The sequence below is a fragment of the Felis catus genome, chromosome B1, assembly GCF_018350175.1.
Source record: "Felis catus isolate Fca126 chromosome B1, F.catus_Fca126_mat1.0, whole genome shotgun sequence".
NCBI lineage: Eukaryota > Metazoa > Chordata > Mammalia > Carnivora > Felidae > Felis > Felis catus.
In genome coordinates, this window is record NC_058371.1 from 55,127,856 (window position 1) to 55,147,222 (window position 19,367).

At 42.1% G+C, this 19,367-nt stretch overlaps 1 protein-coding gene across 2 annotated transcripts in view; it reads right to left on the bottom strand.

Moving 5' to 3' along the window:
- Positions 1-19,367, bottom strand: part of GALNT7 (polypeptide N-acetylgalactosaminyltransferase 7) — a 148,895-nt gene that overhangs the window by 51,663 nt on the left and 77,865 nt on the right. For both annotated transcript variants that reach the window (XM_023252665.2, XM_023252664.2), the window contains exon 2: positions 15,369-15,829. In XM_023252665.2, coding sequence (XP_023108433.1) covers positions 15,369-15,829 — 461 coding nt within the window. The remainder of the gene's footprint in view (positions 1-15,368; positions 15,830-19,367) is intronic.

Sequence of the window (19,367 nt, forward strand, 5' to 3'; positions counted from 1 at the left end):
ACTTGCTCTCTCAAAATAAAAATAAAACTAAAAAAATTTGGCCTAAGACTAATTTTAACTTCATAACTTAATTACAATACATAGGGTAAAATACCAATAAAATTGCTTTTTATTTATTTATTTTTTTGGTCTAGTAATTTGCTAAAGAGTAAGGTTTCGAATGGAATGGCTTAGCACATGTGCCGAACCAAAGAGCTGGCAGTTTGGAAGCTAACTTAGCTCATCTGTATAATGTCTGATCAGAAATTATCACGTTACTGCTATTGGCCTCATTTTATGATGCACTTAGATGATGTATTGATATTTATCCTAGTATTTGCTCTAGACTTTAATAAATATAAATAACTTCTGGGCCCTCTGCTGTGAATTCCTGAAATATCAAAAAATGCTCAATACAAAAATATTATTATAACGAAGTATCTGGCCAATACATTGTTGAACTTTGAATCCTTGGTCTGAATTCCTGTTTACTCCCATGAGATAATTTCTGAATCATTTAAATGATTATGATAATAAGCTACTCCAAATTTGGAGGCTGGCTGCAGCGTACCGTCTAAAAACATTTCTGTCCCAGGAATGGTAAGGCTGGCCACTTTTTTTTTTTTTTTATTACTTTATCCATCAGTCCCATGTAATTAGTCCGGTGATAGGATCTCATACTATCAGGTCATCTACCCTTTTGCAGATGTTCTAGCACTTCTGTAATATAAAGTTCTTTATCAGTTAATTAAAATAGCGTTCAATTAAGTTTTGGATTAGGTAAGCATCTTAATTATCTGAATCATCACTAACCATGGAATCTGGTGAAACTTCCAATGAATCAGGTAGAAGAATTCCAACTTAACTTTATAAAATAACATTATGATCTGTCAGTGATCAAACCGAAGACTTGAACGTGACAATTGTTTTTCTGAAGGCTCATTTTTATTATTTATCTAATTTATTCTAAAATCTAGGACAGCGCTGCTTGAAGTATGATCCACACAGATCCCTAGCATCCCCAAGACCCTTTGACGAGCTTGGTTAGGTCAAAATTATTTTCATGATATTATGACCTCGATGCCCTTTTCACTGTGTTGATGCTTAACTCTGATGGGGCTTTGCCTGATACAACGGCTGGGATCCCAGCACAAATCAAGGTAATGGCACCAAAAGGTACTTGTGTTCATGATATTCCTCATCAACACACAAAACAAAAACAATGCCATCTGCACGGAATGTCCTTGATGAAGCAATAACTCTTCCTAGAGTTTTAATTTATTAATTTTGTTAAGCCCATGCCTTCTTAATATTCTGTGAGACAAAACGGGAAGTATGCTAAAAGGACTTCTGCCACATATCTAACTATGATGGTTGTGGCAAGGAAAAGCACCTGTGTAACTGAGTTCCAAGGTGAACTCGTCAGTTTTCTCACAGCCTGCAACGTTCACTTGAAAGACGCAGTGGATTAAACTAAGGTCATTCAGACTCGGTTATCTGGCATTTTCTCAAATGTGAATGAAAGGAACCTGTCACTTCAAGGAAAACAACTGACATCATTTGTTTCTGAGGATAAAACTTGAGCTTTCAAGCAAAACTTAGAATTTCGGAATTATGCCAGCCTCCCAGGAGATAAAGCCATTTCTGACGAGACTGATGAGGCTATATATATGATGAAAGTGTCAAATTTCATCACATTTGAGTATTTGGAAAATCTGCATTACGCGGGATGCTAATATTTGGAAGATCTGCGTTACTCGTGATACCAGTATTTTCCCAGAGACGAACGCATGATGTTACATCACTCGAGGGTGGAAGACTCGCTAAGGTGCGAGATACACTGACAACAGAGTATTACTGTTCACCTGTATGGTTTCAGATTCTACACTGCAATTACTACTACCTGTTGCGTTTGGGTACAGTGTCCAGGAAGAATGTCGACAATTGTCTGAAAAGGCTATTAAAAACACTCCTCTTTTCCAATTACATATATGTGCGAGGCCAGATTTTCTTCATATATTTCAACCAAAACAACATACGAGCATAGACTGAATGTAGAAGTAGATACTGGAGTCTAGCTACCCTCCATAAGCCAGGCATTAAAGAAATTGGTAAAAATGCAAAATCATTCCACTCTTATCATACTTTTTTTTTTTTTTTTGGAAATTTTGTTTTTCAAGAAATGTGTTAACATGTCATGGGTTTATTATTAATTGAATAAAACTTCTGCTTTAATTTCAATATGGTCAGTTTTGATAGGTAGGTCCCACGTAATAAAAGCCTAATAATTTGGGGCTGTTAATAATTTCTACGCATGTAAAGGGGGCCTGAGACCAAAAGGTGAAGAACTTTTGGTCCGTAGGATCTGAACAGGCCAAGTCGCTCAATAGGTATTTTGTTATACGTTTTACTTTTACATCATTCGTTCTGATACCTGCTGATACGTAATTAAAATATCAGTGCTTTAAAAAATAATTAAAAAAATAAAGTATCAGTGCCTTACAATGGTCCTAGTAAGTATATTATAAAATTATCTTCACAGGTTAATATATAAGTATTGTCAATATTTTTCCTATTCCTTAGAATAATTCCCTCCAACGAGTATTAGTAATTATCCAGATTTTTTGGAAAAAAAGGGCAGGGGGATAGAAATAAGAGATAATTCAAGAGGAGGATGGGTTGAACAACTTAGAAAAACGTTCAGACAAAATGCACCAAATTCTGAAAGTGTCATCAGTGGCCACCACTGACTGAAAGGTGGGATTAGATAAAAGGCAGGATTGTTTTGTTTTGTTTTAAATAGTGGAATAAAGGGTGGGTCCCTGCATCGGACCCCCCGGTATTTGTTACACGGAAAAAAAAAAGTGAGAGAAAGAGGTATCCCTATATCTGTGAATGATTACTGTAATGCCACTGCTCATCTTCAGATATATTCTGCCATGATGTAGCCCAAGACCCCTCCCAGAATCCTCCAGTATCTAACAACTGATTGCATTTTACCAAGGACCAGGTTTTCCTATTTGTTTGGCTCATTCGATCAACCTGTGCTTATTCTTATCCACAATGCTATAAACGTGATCTTGGTTCCTTCCATTGTATTACCACCCCCACCCCACCCCAATGTTACCTTAGAGCCTCTTAATCAGGGGAGAGATTTTGCCCTACCCGGGCCATGTGGCAAACTCTGGAGACATGTTTGTCTTGTCACAACCAGAGACAGGGGTGTGTGTGCTACTGGCATCTAGTGGGTAGGTGACAGAGATGCTGATATACATCCTACAATGACAGCCCCCGTGACAAAGAATGTGATAGAGCGGAGACTGAGAAACCCTGACTTAAGAGGAAAAAAAAAAAAGGTCTGCAAGAATGAAATAGAAGTCTTTGCCTTTAACCTTTTCCTAACTTTCTCCATTTTTCCCTTTAAGAAAGCTAACACACTGTGGTGTCCTGTAACGTAACCCCTTGGCCATTGATTAGTTGAGCATCGCCAACAAGGCAGCGTGCTCTAGAAGCCAGATTTTGAATCCCGGAGCCACCATTGTACAGTTACATGACCTTCAGATTACCTAGTCCTCTGAGCCTCAGTTATGGCACCTAAAAATACAGTGGAAAGAAAAATATATGAGGTTTCAATATGGTGATAAAGATTGGAGACAGTGCATTAAAGCCCCTGGCACGCTGCCGGACATCCAGTAGGTGCTCAATAAATGGACAATGCTATTGATCCTGTCATTTAATGAGGACCCTCTGTCTTCACTACCTGCTACATCAGAGAAAGAAGGGAGCAAAGCACCGTCACAGTGACAGAACTAATTCCGTGCAAGTGGAAGACATGCCTACACTGCATTTCAAGGGACTGAGAAATCGTTCCAAAAAAACCCCCCAAAACAAAAAAACGCCCTACATATAAACAACTATAAATAAATGCCCAATGGCTGGAACCTGCCCTTCTGTGTCTTTTTAGGTCTATGTCGTATGTCCCCCAGCACACCCTTAACTCCAACCCGTCCTGCCCCGGCCCCCCACCCCCAATGTCAGGCATATGACTGTGGAGGCAGAGGCTAGCGTCACATGACAGAAGACAGAGAAGGTTGAGCAGCAGCCAGATCTCATCTAGACGGTTTCACTGATTGAGTTTGTGCTTCTTCTTTGCTTGATTTTAAGGAAGACGACCTGGGGGCACCTGGGTGGCTCAGTCGGCTGAACGTCCAGCTCTTGGATTCCGCTCAGGTCACGATCTCACGGTTCAGGGGTTCAAGCTCCGTGTGGTGCTCTGTGTTGATGGCATGGAGCCTACTTGGACTGCCTCCCTCTCTCTCTGCCCCTCCTCTGCTAGCACGCTCTCTCTCTCTCTCTCTCTCTCTCTCTCTCTCAAAATACACACACTTAAATTTAAATAAGTACCTGATGGTACTTTCCTAATAAGATGTGGTTCACACACACCTCCACAAAAACTTCTATGAAAGAGTTTTTCTGTTTTCCTTCAATGCTCCTTTCCTATTCTCTCATTCAGAGAAGAAAGAGAGCGATAAAGATCTTCCCAGGAAGGGACCCACACCAGCAGCCCTGTAGCAGAGTGTGTTGGGGCTCTGGAGGGAGCTCCTGCCTCACAAAAGATGAAACAGCAGCCGGCCATTCACATTTATTTGCTTTCGGTGAAGACTTTACAGCTCTTTCCTTTAAAGAGACAGCAGTGCATCTCCAGGGTCTTAACATGCAGTTTAGATGCTCAAACCTTTCTCCAGAGCCCTTTAGCCTGGTTTTTGATTTGCTCACTGGGACCTGCTATCCTGAAGAATGAGTGGATATTTTTCTTTTGGTCAGAATGGCAGTGCTCATTCTGAAATAAGTTACTAGGTTATTAAAAATGTGATTTTCCTCCTACACATGGACTACGTTTTGGAGAGTGGAATCTCCCTGTCTGATGGCATGAGGAGGAAAGCAAAACTATGGGCCATTTCCTAGTGATACGCTAGAAGATATTACTGAATTTAAACTGAGGTTTTACATAATTTTAAGTCACGCAATTACCTTGACTGCTTTTTACTTCTTAGCATGTCCATCTTACATGTCGCAAGAATGATAAAAAAGCAATTCTATTCACGACATACTAAGTGCATTTTTTTACATGGTCAGCTTAAAGTGAGCAAAGGTAGGTTATAAGTGCATTTAAAAATTTTTTTTTGAATATTTATTTTTTTGAGAGAGACAGACAGCACGAGCTGGGGAGAGGCAGAGAAAGGGGAGACACAGAATCCGAAGCAGGCTCCAGGCTCCGAGCTGTCAGCACAGAGCCCGATGCGGGGCTCGAACCCACAAGCCGTGAGATCATGACCTGAGCTGAAGTCGGACGCTTAACCGACTGAGCCACCCAGGTGCCCCTATAAATGCATTTTAAAAGTTGCATAACAAATTATTCATCTTACTACTTCTACAATCCTTGCTTAAGAAAAATATATTGGTACTTGATGATCCTGCTTTACAGCTCTGCCCAGGGACTTGTCTTTACCCTGAGGGAGTGGTCAAAATTGCTCCACAGACTGAGGAGTAGATACCAGTTTGAAACTCAATCAAGAGGAAGGAAGGTTTTGAGCTGGTTCAACCACTTTTAAAGATTGTCATCTCTCCCAGATCTTACTTTTTGCTTCTCTCCCAAACTGGTCCTTTTTATCAGATATCCCAGAGGTATCTGCATGTGTATGTGTGAAAGGCGTGAGGCTGTCATCTGTGGTTTTTATAGCTTATCGTGACAGTAGTGAGTTCTGGCTCTAAACTGGGCAAAGTTTTTCCCGAGTGTGTGGCCCAACGATAGTATTCCCTTACTGAGCGCTATCTTCCAGAATGGTTGTGGGGTTTCCAGAATAAATAAGGAGTAAGGTTCTTCTTTTCCTTAAATGTTGATTTATGTGTGGCTTAGCAGTTAACCAGTTTCATGTACATAATTTATCTTAAACGTGGAAACACCTTACAATGACTTTGCAATCATACTGTGCTCCTATGTCCAGAAGTTTAGCTCTAACTACCATTTAGGTAAAAATTCAGACACTTCAGCTACACTACTAGATAGGCAGACAGACAGACAACTCCCAGTAAAACTCTGTTTTGCAAAATCATGTATTTAAAAAAAAAGGAAAGGAAAAGAAAATAGGACTTAAAGGAAAAATAGGGGGGCGCCTGGGTGGCGCAGTCGGTTAAGCGTCCGACTTCAGCCAGGTCACGATCTCGCGGTCCGTGAGTTCGAGCCCCGCGTCGGGCTCTGGGCTGATGGCTCAGAGCCTGGAGCCTGTTTCCGATTCTGTGTCTCCCTCTCTGTCTGCCCCTCCCCCGTTCATGCTCTGTCTCCCTCTGTCCCAAAAATAAATAAACGTTGAAAAAAAAATTAAAAAAAAAAATAAAGGAAAAATAGGGATAGGATCAGACCACTCAAAACTGAGGGAACGTTGGGACCACATTCCCCGAGGAAAAACAAAATCAATCAGTGTAGTTAAAAATCACCACTGACGTGTGCACTTAGCACCAAAGGCCTCCTTTGCAGGCTTTAAGCCCACGCCTTGTGTTTTCCTTCCTGTAGGTCCCGGGACCTTCACCAATCAATTTCCTCTCAGCTTCTTTGGATGCACCGGCAGCTTCCCTGGACAGCTTAATATAGTGGCAAGTGTAGTGCATCTTGAAGCCATTAAACCCCCCATTTCTTGCCCGAAAGAAAAGTATTTCAGCAGGATTGTCGGCTTTGTTCTTAAGGTCTTCATAAATATATTGCTACGGTGGCCACTTTGTGAGAAGCCTCGCCCTCGATCACTTCCAAACATTAACATGCAGGAGCTCTAGGAACCGTCAGGACTTCCCCACTGAATTGATACCATTTCTCTTACCGAACACACGAGAGCCCACATGCATTAAGGAGGCACACGCTGTAACGAGCAGGCTGTAGCTAATGGTCCTGGCTGCATCTGCTAGTCTGAGCTGCTAAATTACCAGAGTGGGTCATGCCAACCCTCTGCGGGAAGGGCTGTGTGTTGTGACAGCCACACTGCGCGTGGCAGGCCTGGATCAACGTCTGGAACTCTCCTTGGTGAGGAAGTGATAACCTTGTGGCAGAGGACAAGGACTAAACACTTTGAAATGACTGGTAGCTCCAAACCTGAGATGCTTTAGTAGGAGAGGGAACAAAAACCATCCCTGAACCATGGCAGTGCTCCTCATGGGTGGGAAACTTACCATAAAGAGGATTAAAAAAAAAAAAAAAAAAAAAGGCAAGATATTCCTGAAATTGTCTGTCATTGGGATGTTATGGGATATCTAGTGGTGCCTCCATATTTTTTTCTTTTTTTAAAATATTTACTTTTGAGAGAGAGAGACAGACAGACAGATAGTACGAGCAGGGGAGGGGCAGAGAGAGAGGGAGACACAGAATCCGAAGCAGGCTCCAGGCTCTGAGCTGTCAACACATAGCCCGACACAGGGCTCGAACCCACAAACTGCGAGATCATGACCCGAGCCGAAGTCGGACGCTCAACCGACAGCCACCGAGGGGCCCCTCCATAAATATTTTTCTAACTAGCCTGCAGGGAACTTATTCTGAATTGCTGGTTGGGGGCGGAGGGCTGTGAAAAAACAAAAACGAGCAACCTGAGTCTATAATTTTTCATCAGGCATATCTTACAGTTTTGTAAGGCTCGTGGTGGGGATGCGAGGGAGGGGGGCGCAGATAAGGGCAGGGGAAATGAAGCTAAGTCCCCTTTTAATAGAGCAACTTGGAAAATGACTAAAGAATGGGAAGGACCTTCTCAACCAAATGAGGTCTTGGCAGGAGAATCTCGCGACCAAGGGAAGTGAGCCATCCCAGGACTCCAGCAAGGAGAGAGGGGCACTCCAGATGGCTGCTACTCTGGTAATCGTGGCTTAGAGCACATTCCCTCCGTTTCCAGGTTTTGTAGGCTCACTTTATGGACGTGCTACCTTCTCAACTGCTGTTGAAATTGGGGTGACATAAGTTACCCCCGATCTCTGTAATAATTCCGCTTGGGCTAAATCCATGTCGTCAGCCAGGAGCTTAGACAAAAATCAGCTGTGCCACCATCATTGAGAAAACTCCGAAGTGCAAAGTGTGTGTGTGTGTGTGTGTGTGTGTGTGTGTGTGTGTGTTCATATGTAGGTGTTTAGAGGAAAAGGAAAAGGAGAAACTAAGCAACACAACACAACTTATTTTTAAAGTTAATCTGGAAAGCCTCTGAAGTCATAAAAAGTAGCTTCTGAGGGCAAGCATTTTCAAGCCAGTTAGAGAGTAATATTTTTGGGACAAAAAAGAAGGCATATGTCCATCATGGGTCATCTGAAACCAATTTCAAATGTGCTTCTTATGGCCTGGATCTAAGGTTGCCAAATTGTGGTTTGAAAAATGAGACATATCTTGGGCCATCTATGAGAGAAAAGGACAACGTGTTAATAATTGTGATCAGTGCAGTGTGAACGGGGTCCACCATATATTATGATAATAGAATTTGGGACAAAGTGCTGAAATACATGTGCATATATATACATATACACGGGTATATACGTGCATATGCACATGTGCATGTATATATAAATATATATATGATTTACATATTATTCTAATAATTCGTTTTGACCTCTTATGGCCAGCTCCTTAGAGTTTTAGGTACCTCTCACTGAAACCTACGGGTTGTACGTGGAAACTGAAATTTAAAAATAACTATATCGTTTCAATTAACTCAATGTTTTAAAAATAGCATCTGCTTTTTCTGAATTTTTTATTTTAGTTTTTTATTTTCAAGAGAGGGAGAAAGAATACGCACAAGCCAGGGAGAGCGAGAGAATTCCAAGCGGGCTCCACACCCACAACCGTGAGATCATGACCTGAGCTGAAACCAAGAGTTGGACACTTTACCCACTTAGCCATCTGGGCGCCCCCAAAATAGCATCTGTTTTATAAATTATAGCACTATATTCTTTTTTTTTTTTATAACGTTTTTATTTATTTTTGGGACAGAGAGAGACAGAGCATGAACGGGGGAGGGGCAGAGAGAGAGGGAGACACAGAATAGGAAACAGGCTCCAGGCTCTGAGCCATCAGCCCAGAGCCTGACGCGGGGCTCGAACTTACGGACCGTGAGATCGTGACCTGGCTGAAGTCGGACGCTTAACCGACTGCACCACCCAGGCGCCCCACATAGCACTATATTCTAAACAAACACATCAGTGAGTGAAAGCTGTTAACACGAACAGAGAAAGAAAAAAGCTCATGATCACAATTCACCTTAAAATTAGAGTAGAAGCATGAATATTTTGCTATCAGGTAAGAAGACAACTGTTTGGTATATACGTCATGAGTGTAAATGTAAAATATCTTTAAAAAAAACCCTTCAATTTCCCACAGACAAGCTTAAGAAAGGTATTAACAATTAATCATATTAACATTTGTATAGCTCTTAGAATTTCTGGAGCACTTTAACATCTTTGTAAATGCAACGAAGATAGCTTTCTACAAAATAAAAATGCAATTGGTGTGTAGGTAGGAGGAAAGGTTAAATATTAGAAGCAGATGAATTTGCTCAGCAAGTCAAAATATTTGATTCATTTGTTTGAAACAAAATAGCTCGGATGATATACACCTCTGATTGTCTGCCTTCTTGGGCAGAAAAAGGGCAAGAATAATTTCCATGTATTTGTATCAGCCGCTAGTTCATAGTCAAGGAAAGAAAATCCGGAGCTTTATTTCAAGGAAATCGAACATGTTCACAAACAGACTTTTCTACCTCTTCCCAGGAACAGGCTCCTCATCCTGATGGGCTCTGCACGAATTCATCTAAAGCTGGGGGGCAGGGCGCCTGGGTGGCTCAGTCATTAAGCATCTGACTTCAGCTCAGGTCATGATCTCAGGGTTTGGGAGTTCAAGTCCCACATCTGGTGAGCTCCAGCCCCGCTTCGGGTGAGCCCTGCTTTTCTCTCTCTTTCTCTCTCTCTCTCTGCCCCTCACTCACTAGTGCCCTCCAAATGAATAAACAAACAAACATATATATAAAGCAAGCAAGCAAGCTGGAGGGGAAAAGTGGTTTAGATGACTGAGCTCTGGGCAGAGCAGTGGATAGTGCCATCCTTTGTGTTACTGCCCTTGGATTTATCTTTGATTCCTCCTTCCACTCCGCCAAGCTGCCAAGGTCCACTGATTCTAACTCTTCTATTCTCTTACCTCAAGTCTCCTTCTTCTGGTTCTGTAATCTTCGCTGAAGTTCCGGCTCTGATGCTACTAACCCACCAACGCGTCTCCACTCCCAATCTACTCTTGACACCTTTACCAGTCTGATATTCCTAAAGTTCTCTTTGTAACCTTCAGTGGGTCTTTCCTGACCACCAGTCGGTATAGACTTTGTGAATGGCACTGTGATCTTCTTTCTTCCTAGTCAATGCCTACCTTTACGTCTTCTGAACTTATAACTCTTCCTGGGGAAACCCTATGCATCCTCCAGGCTTTGTCCTTGGTGTCCGCCCCATCAAACTTTTTCTGACTCTCCTGTAACTTGACATGCCCCTCACTCCTCTGAACCATATCATTTTGCTCAGCCCTCTCCTATGACCCTTATGCTATGTATTTCTTGCCCTTCTCCCCAGGGGCAGATGGGGAGCCCCCTGAAGGCAGGGACTGTATTTTGTCTTTACTGCGTCTCCTGATGGGTTAGCACAGTGTGTTGCTTATTGGAGATACTCAATATCTGTTGAACTGTGAAGAAAACGGAATGTGTTTTTTATAGAAAATACGTGTGAAGGCAGGTGAAGTCATCCTTGGATCAAGTCTCTAAAAAAGAAGCAGGCCTCCAGTTCACTCAAAATACAATTACTCACTCTTTTAACGAGCAATCAACAGCCAGTAAATTACTCAGCCAGTGCATGTAATTCAAAGCTGTAACATACATAAGTATGAGTCATGTTGGCAGCTGGGCAGTTCTGTCCTGCTTCTAAGGTAGAGAACATTCATCTGAAAAGCCTGTGGAGCAGCCACAAGAATGAACAAGTTAACCACAGGGTCAGATGTCACAGCTGGACAAACAGCCCCAAAGCTTGGTTTCTAAGTTTGGCAGGTGGCTCATTTATAAGTCTGATGGAAGCAAGAAAACAAGGCTGATAAGGTCTATCTGCCAAAGCTGTAGAAAGTCAGCAACACCAAGCCAGTCTCTGGTGGGCTCTGTGTAGTGTATTTTCCGTGAGGGATGAGCGTGAGGGACCCTGTGTCTGTGTGATATGGATGCATGCTACGTTTTCAGTATGCTTCCAGTAAAAGAAGAAAAGTGCTAATATGCAAACTGGATAAGACGCCAAATTTAGGGATGTTTTATTTGTTGTCAGTCTGTTTATAAATTCTTAAGACTATTTACATCCTAATTTATGAATAACTCTTAGAAATTATTATTCTACACTGAATTTTCAGTGTTCAAAGAGGAACGAAGCCTATCTCTCTCTGTTTTTTTTTAGTTTTTTTTTTCAACGTTTATTTATTTTTGGGACAGAGAGAGACAGAGCATGAACAGGAGAGGGGCAGAGAGAGAGGGAGACACAGAATCGGAACCAGGCTCCAGGCTCTGAGCCATCAGCCCAGAGCCTGGCGGGGCTCGAACTCCCGGACCGCGAGATTGTGACCTGGCTGAAGTCGGACGCTTAACCGACTGCGCCACCCAGGCGCCCCCTCTCTCTCTTTTTTAACTCAAGTTTAAAAAATAATCTGGACTCAGTTAAAAAAAAAGTTTCCGGGGGTTATAATGTTTTGAGTATTTTGAAGAATAAAAAAAAAAAGTTTTCTCACTAACATAGAAATATTTAAGAGGGGCTTAGGAGCCTTTGATGAGATAGCCTTGGGTCCTTTGGCTTGACTGGGGACACAACCCTTACAAGAATGACACACAGAAACATGCACTATCCTATTTCTAAGCACTTATGCAAGAGAAAAGAACATGGAAAACAATCAGCCTATGACATGAAAGAAGGAAGGACAGATGCAATGAGGAGAGCAAGAAAGAAAGGATGGGGGAGGGGGGAGGGAGGGGGGAGGGAGAGAGAGGAAGGAAGGAAGGAAGGAAGGAAGGAAGGAAGGAAGGAAGGAAGGACGGACGGACATTATAGGAGAGCAAGGAGGACCCAGAGAGATGGGAGGTTCGAGTGGCAATTGCTGTGTCTAAAACATTTATCAAAGGAGAGGTGAAGGCTTTGCCATCATGGAAGGTACAAGTAGAAGTGAGATGAAGATAAGGCCGCGTGTGACGTTTACATTTTCCAAAAAGCAACAGAGGACCTCAAACTTAATAGTAACCGAAAACATTAAAATTTTGACATGAAGATATGTGATCTGAAGAACGTACCACCGCAATAATACAAAAAAAATAATGATAATAAAGTCAAGAACACCTAAGTTTCTAATACCAGGCCTGTGAAAAAACACTTTTAACCTATTATGTCATTTAATTCTAGTGCCAATCCTGGGAGACAGGTGTTGTTAGACCCATTTTAAGGATTAGGTAACTGAGGGTTAGAGAGGGTAAGTAACTGATCTAAGATCTCACATCTGGTAATGGAGCCAAGGTTTGAACCCAGCAGATTCCATTCATTCACTCACTCATTCATGGTCTCAACAGATATTTACTAACTGGGTGTCAGTTACTGAAAGACAGTCGATAAACTAAATAAATCAGGATCTATATAAATTTGATCAATTATAAAATTAGACAAATACTATGAATGAAATGGCCAGAGAGCGGTATTAGAAAATAAAGCATGGCATTATCAACTAGGCAGCATGGTTGGAGAGGTTCCACTGAGACCTAAACGATGGCAAGGAGCCAGCCACAAGAAGGGGAAAAGCATTCAAAGAGGAGGGAAGAACACATCAAAGAGACCGGAAAAGGTCAGCCTGGCTAGAGCATGCTGGGCCAGGCGGCACAGTAACAAGAGGAGGTCGTCAAGGGAGGGAAGGGTTGAGGCTGCTGGTTAGAAGTCGGGGTTATATTTAAGTGCACTGGGAAGGCAAAGCATTGTTGTAGATAAGCTAGATCTGTGTGGTTCAAAATACCACACTGGCTTCTGTGTGAATATGGAGGAGGAGAAACCATGAAGGAGACTCCTACAGGATTCCAAGGGAGATGATGGTGGCTTGGACTTGGGTGGAGGACTTGGGTGAATGCACCTCAGAAATAATCTGAGACATATTTTGGTGACAGGAGCTGGAAGCCTTGCAGATTAGAACGGACGTGAGGGGTGAAGGACAGGGAGACACAGAGGCGGACGCTAATCCCGTGTGCTTCTGCATTATAGGACATTTGATTTTCTTAGCATATTTCTCATATGGAAAAATGAGCTAGATTTATATTGGTGTTTTTAACAATCTTTTATAAATAGTTCACGTGCTAATAAATCTCTGTTTCTACACTTAGCTCACCCACTGACTGTAACAACGCACTGAGGCATATCACCTGTGAAAAGACATACGGTGAGGTGAGGTGTGGTGGAAAGATAGGGCTTTCACACCAAACCACCTTGTGCTGAACCACGGGGCAAATACAAAGAAGTCAGAGCTCCAAGCTTCAGACTTTACTTACACAGGTAAGAACTCTCTCACAGTTTGGTTGTGCGAATTAAGAGAAACTATAGTAAGTCCTGGCAGGGAGTAGAAAGTCAATAAATGTTACTCGCTGCCCACCCCCTTCCCTTGCCTTCTCAGTGATGAGAATGCCATCAATAGGTTTTCAGAGAACCCTCTACAACACAGATCAACAGTATGATTAAGTGCTATATTTTAGTTAACTGGGACACACTCCAGTTAAGGGACTGCAGAGCCTCTTCTGGGTCCTAAAGAATACTGGCGTGGCAGTTCCAACTCTGTTAACAGCCACCCTTAGCCCCTGACTGGGGAGGTACAAGACACCCAGTTAAATTCAGGCTTCAGATAAACAGCAAAGTATAAGTATGTCCCATACACTGTTTGGGATATATTTAGACTGAATGTTTTTCATTGTTCATCTAAAATTCAAATTTAACGGGTGTCCCTCTATTTTTATTTGCTAAATCTGGCAACCTTATGACTAGGCAAGCCTCTACTTTGATTTGGAATAAACTGAACCAGGATGATTCTTCCTTCACAGTCCCTTGAGATGTTCTAGCTCTTCTCTGGAAAAGAGGTTAGGTATCTCACCACCATGGTTCTATACTTCTATTCCTTCAACTTTCTTTGCACATTTCATTCACCCCATCTCACCCTTACAATAAATATATGAATGTCCAAAGTCTACTAAGTAGGACTATGTTAGGTATAGAATCTTTTCAGTGACAGTGACAAAAGAATGCTGTTGTGGGGTCTGCACGTGTGTGCATAAAGGTGTCAACCTCTTAAGATAAAGATATATGAACAACACAGAATACATTGAGAGTTTTCTAGTAGCATGGAATTAAATTTGCATCTATGTTAATGGAGGCTACTTAGGTCCTGTATGAGTAGAATCGGTTCAGAAAAAGCTTTGAGTTCATCCCATAACCACTGTCTATCACAAGTTAAGAGCTGGAAATCCTGTATTTTAAATCAAACTACATGAAAATAATGTGAAAGTTTATCTGTTTGGGCGCTCCTTTTGCATATGCTCAAGAGTTTCAATTTCCAGTTGCAGTACTGAGAAAAAGAATTAAGGGAAACATCAGTATCTAGTTAATTATGTAAGACATCTAGGGGCGCCTGGGTGGCGCAGTCGGTTAAGCGTCCGACTTCAGCCAGGTCACGATCTCGCGGTCCGTGAGTTCGAGCCCCGCGTCAGGCTCTGGGCTGATGGCTCAGAGCCTGGAGCTTGTTTCCGATTCTGTGTCTCCCTCTCTCTCTGCCCCTCCCCCGTTCATGCTCTGTCTCTCTCTGTCCCAAAAATAAATAAATGTTGGAAAAAAAATTAAAAAAAAAAAAAGACATCTAAAGCAGCGTTACTATTTGTTATTATTCCACAACAAGACAAGGAGCTTGATCCAGAATGAAAATCAACCCATCAAGAAAGTTTTGTCATTAAAAAACTGTCACTTGTACTAAACAAAGTATTTAACAGTTGGTTTACACTTTGGTACAAGTTCACGTTCTCATTGTGGATTGGTAACAAAAAATTCACAGACCGGTGCCAGTCCAGCGGCATTTGTGTAGCACTGATGTAAAACCCCCAGAATTTTATATGTCATACCTTCAATCTAATGGCATAAATGAAGTGATCTCCTCCTTCTGGCCATTTTGCGGACCGAAGAGCCTTTTACCTCCTTGAAATAAAGGCAAAACTATTTTCTCCATCCTACCAACCTAACTAAATATCTATCAAAACAATAGTTGCCCCAGTTTTAGAAAGAAGAGGATGTGTGCTTACTCTTCTTGTCGTAAGTCATTGACGCTGCGGTCCAGTGAGATCATGTCACTTGCCACCATGTTAAATCCAAACTCTTTAATGCTGGCTTGAACTGCATGTTTGAATTCTGGTCCCAAAACCAATGGCTTGGCTTTCTCTCCAGGGCCACCAACCACTCCATGAGGCTCAGGTTCTTTGGGTTCAAAGTTACCGAGGATCCCTGGGCGTAGCACAGGATCTCGGTAGGTGAATGTCTGAGGCTTAAATGTGAGATACTGCCTCTGTATTATGTCTTTCTGGTTATCTCCTCCAGCATGGCGCTCTTGTTCATTTCTCGCCTTGTTTTTTCTTCTAATAGACTCTAAGTCCACTTCTACTCCTTCAACATGAGGCCATGGTACCACAGGTTTGAATCTGTCATCCCCAGGAGCTAATCCATTGCCTCCTCGGTTAGGCATGGGGTTATTGACATCTCTGTCTTCCTATACAAAAGGGAGGGGGATATACAATGAGTACATGAAGGCAAACCACAGCAGAGTTTATGATACGAATTTTCATGTTCATAAAAGGCTGAGGCAACAATAAAATGATTTAAAATGTTAAACAGAAGCAGGCTATTGATCAGGACTTCCCATTAAAAGATATCTTTTGGTGGGGGGAGGACATCCCAAGAAAGACTCTTTCTTTGCCTTACCATTCCAAAATAAATGAATGGATGCATTTTTTTTTTTTACTTCTCCCCTTCTAAAACAAACTTTCTATCAAAGACTTCTTAATAAAGCACATAGTTATGGATTAAAGCAATGGGATTCTAGGAACTTTGACAAAAAAAGGACATTTAATAGGTCATGTACAATATGTGGTTTTCCCAGATGTCTGGTATATGATAAATAGAACTATTTGCCAGTAATACAGCCATATGGTGGCAGTGGTATTAGATGTCGCCCATCACTAGGCTGGCTTTGTGCCTCTAATGACAGAGGGAAAGGCAGGGATATGCAGTCAACAGTCAGTATTTTCTACTGAGTGAGAGTGTAGCTGAATTCAGAACTATAAAAAAAATGAACAAAAACGCTAATGACTAAGCAAGTCAGTTCAGGCTTTTAGACCACACCCAATACCTAGTTTGCCCCATTCCAGAGGCAGCCCAAGTCAAAACAGCTTTTGCACATCAGGATATTCCTTAAGGGCTGCCTCGCTTTTCTGTGTGGACCTTCCTCAACACCAATGCCAAGCTTTCCGTCAGAAATCCTGAGTGCTTCTGCTTCTGAGCTATTCTATGTGAAGTTTTTGCTAAATCACTACCGTTCTTTGCACAGAGCAGTGTTTCTCAACATTAGCATCACCTCAGTGGCTTTAGACAATCCTGAGGTCTGTGTCCCACCCCCCTCAGGCTTTGTGATTTAATTGGTCTGGGCATTCAGAGTTTTAAAAGCTCCCCAAGTGATTTTACTATGCCTCCAAGCTTGAGAAGCTCTACCTTAAAGGAAGAGCTGCTAGCTATAATTAGACAAGAGGATTATTGAGTATACACAGCTGGGGAGGCAAGGTGAACTTAGAACTGCAAAATAGGCTAGCAGGTCGGCCGTTTCACTGCACACTACAATTATCTGATTCCTTCACAGATTCATAATCGAGTTAGTGCCATCGGACCAAGATGTGTCGACAGTGGTAGAGCTACCTTGAAGAGTTAAGTTAAAGACTTTATTTTAAAGAGTACAGAAGGTGCCAGGTATGATGCTGCGGCATAGGATGCTATCTGCTGGCAGTTTTAGAAACAAAGATCTCTTCAGAAGGCCAGTTAATCTGGGTTGCCTGGGGGGTTCGGTCAGTTAAGTGTCCGACTCTTGGTTTTGGCTCAGGTCATGATCTCGGGCTTCATGGGGTCCAGCCCCGGCATCGGGGTCTCTGCTCTCACCGTGGAGCCGAGTTTGGATCCTCCGTCCCCCCCTCTCTCTGCACCTCCCCTGTTCACGTGCTCTCTCTCTGTCTTTCAAAAATAAACCAAGAAAAGAAAGAAAGAAAGAAAGCCAGTTAATTCAAATGTGAACTTAGTTCAAGAGTTGGTAATAAGGGCTAACGACTGATTTGAGGGGTGTCAGAAAGGAATTAAATGTCTTTGTTTAGGTAATGTAAGCACATGATAGAAAATTCAAAGGATCCAAAAGGGCATATAGTGAAAAACAAGTTTTCCTGACCCCCCTTCTATAGAGGCAACCATAGCCAGCACTCAGTGAATCTTTCTCGAGAGGTTATATGCATGTATAAACGTACATATGTATATGTAACACAACATTTTAACATGGGACGTAGATTTTAATTGGCTCATTAATTAAAAAGGAAACCTGTACGATGTTACAAGTGGTTCAAAGGTGAATCCAAAGAACAAATATCTAAATATCAAGAATAGGGTGCTTGGGTGGCTCGGTCGGTTAAGCGTCCGACTTCGGCTCAGGTCATGATCTCACGGTCCGTGAGTTCCAGCCCCGCGTCGGGCTCTGTGCTGACAGCTCAGAGCCTGGAGCCTGTTTCAGATTCTGTGTCTCCCTCTCTCTCTGCCCCTCCCCTGTTCATGCTCTGTCTCTGTCTCAAAAATAAACGTTAAAAAAAAATTAAAAAAAAATATCAAGAATACTGCAAAGAATTTACAAATAGACACAAAACTGGTAACATCGGTTAATATCTACGAGGCAATAACCAATTATATTCCACGGTACACAATTTCAATTTCAGGGGACAAGAATCTTTTGCATTACCATCAGTTTTCCATCATTTCTAGCACTGTAAAACAGCCCAAAGATACTGAAAGGGCAAGATAACCTAGAAGCTGAGCCAGATAGTACACCTAGTAATCTTTTGGGCCCATTTCAAAGCTTTTCCAGAATGTTCCTCCTGTAACACAAAACTAATTATAAAATTCACACTCAGCCTGATTACAGAAATGTGATACCTTTCTTCAGGCATGTGTAGGTAGATAAGGCTTCTGGATCAGCCTTCTAATCTTCACACACCTCAGGAGCAAGGACTTAGCTGGAGCCTAACCTGTGAGCCCTACTGATTCTCATGATGGAAAAAGTGTTCCATGTCTCCAATTCATCTCCTGGCTCTTTCCAGAAGAGAAGTGTTGTGGCAGTGTTGTAAGGAAATTCAAATAGAAAAATCATTACAAAACTCTAAGATACTGGACCCAAACTGTTGATGTTGAATGAAGTATAGCACATAGAGAAGAAAGACAGTCTCCCCAACCCCAACTTTTCACATCAAGACTCTAGTGAGTCATTAACTGGAAAGGTAAAAAATGAGGAGAAGGAAATGCCAATAAATACAGAAAAGTAGATTGGACAGGTCATTGGATGTCAACATCCATAACCATAGCATTCACTCTGTATGTTGCCTAAAATTCCATAAAGGGAAAAGTGCATATTGGAAGAGTATGGCACACAATAGTACCTAAAATCTTAGTATGTGAATAAATGCATACTATGGTTTAGGCTGGCTTATGCTAATGGAAAACTTGCAAATTTAAATATTTCTCAAATTTGCCCACCCCAACAAGAGAATATTTAATGGATTTATTTATTTTTTTTTTTAATTTTTTTTTTCTACTTTTATTTATTTTTGGGACAGAGAGAGACAGAGCATGAACGCGGGAGGGGCAGAGAGAGAGGGAGACACAGAATCGGAAACAGGCTCCAGGCTCTGAGCCATCAGCGCAGAGCCTGACGCGGGGCTCGAACTCACGGACCGCGAGATCGTGACCTGGCTGAAGTCGGACGCTTAACCGACTGCGCCACCCAGGCGCCCCTATTTAACGGATTTAAATGTCATGCTTATCTTCCTCCAAAAGTTGATCTTTTCTTTAAGGGTTCTCTTATATTCCACTCTTGGTGTCCTTTCTAGTTCTGTTAGAAGTCTACCTATCACTCCAGGGGCACCTGGGTGGCTCAGTCGGTTAAGCATCCGACTTCGACTCAGGCCATGATCTCACGGTTCATGGATTCGAGCCCCACATCCGGCCCT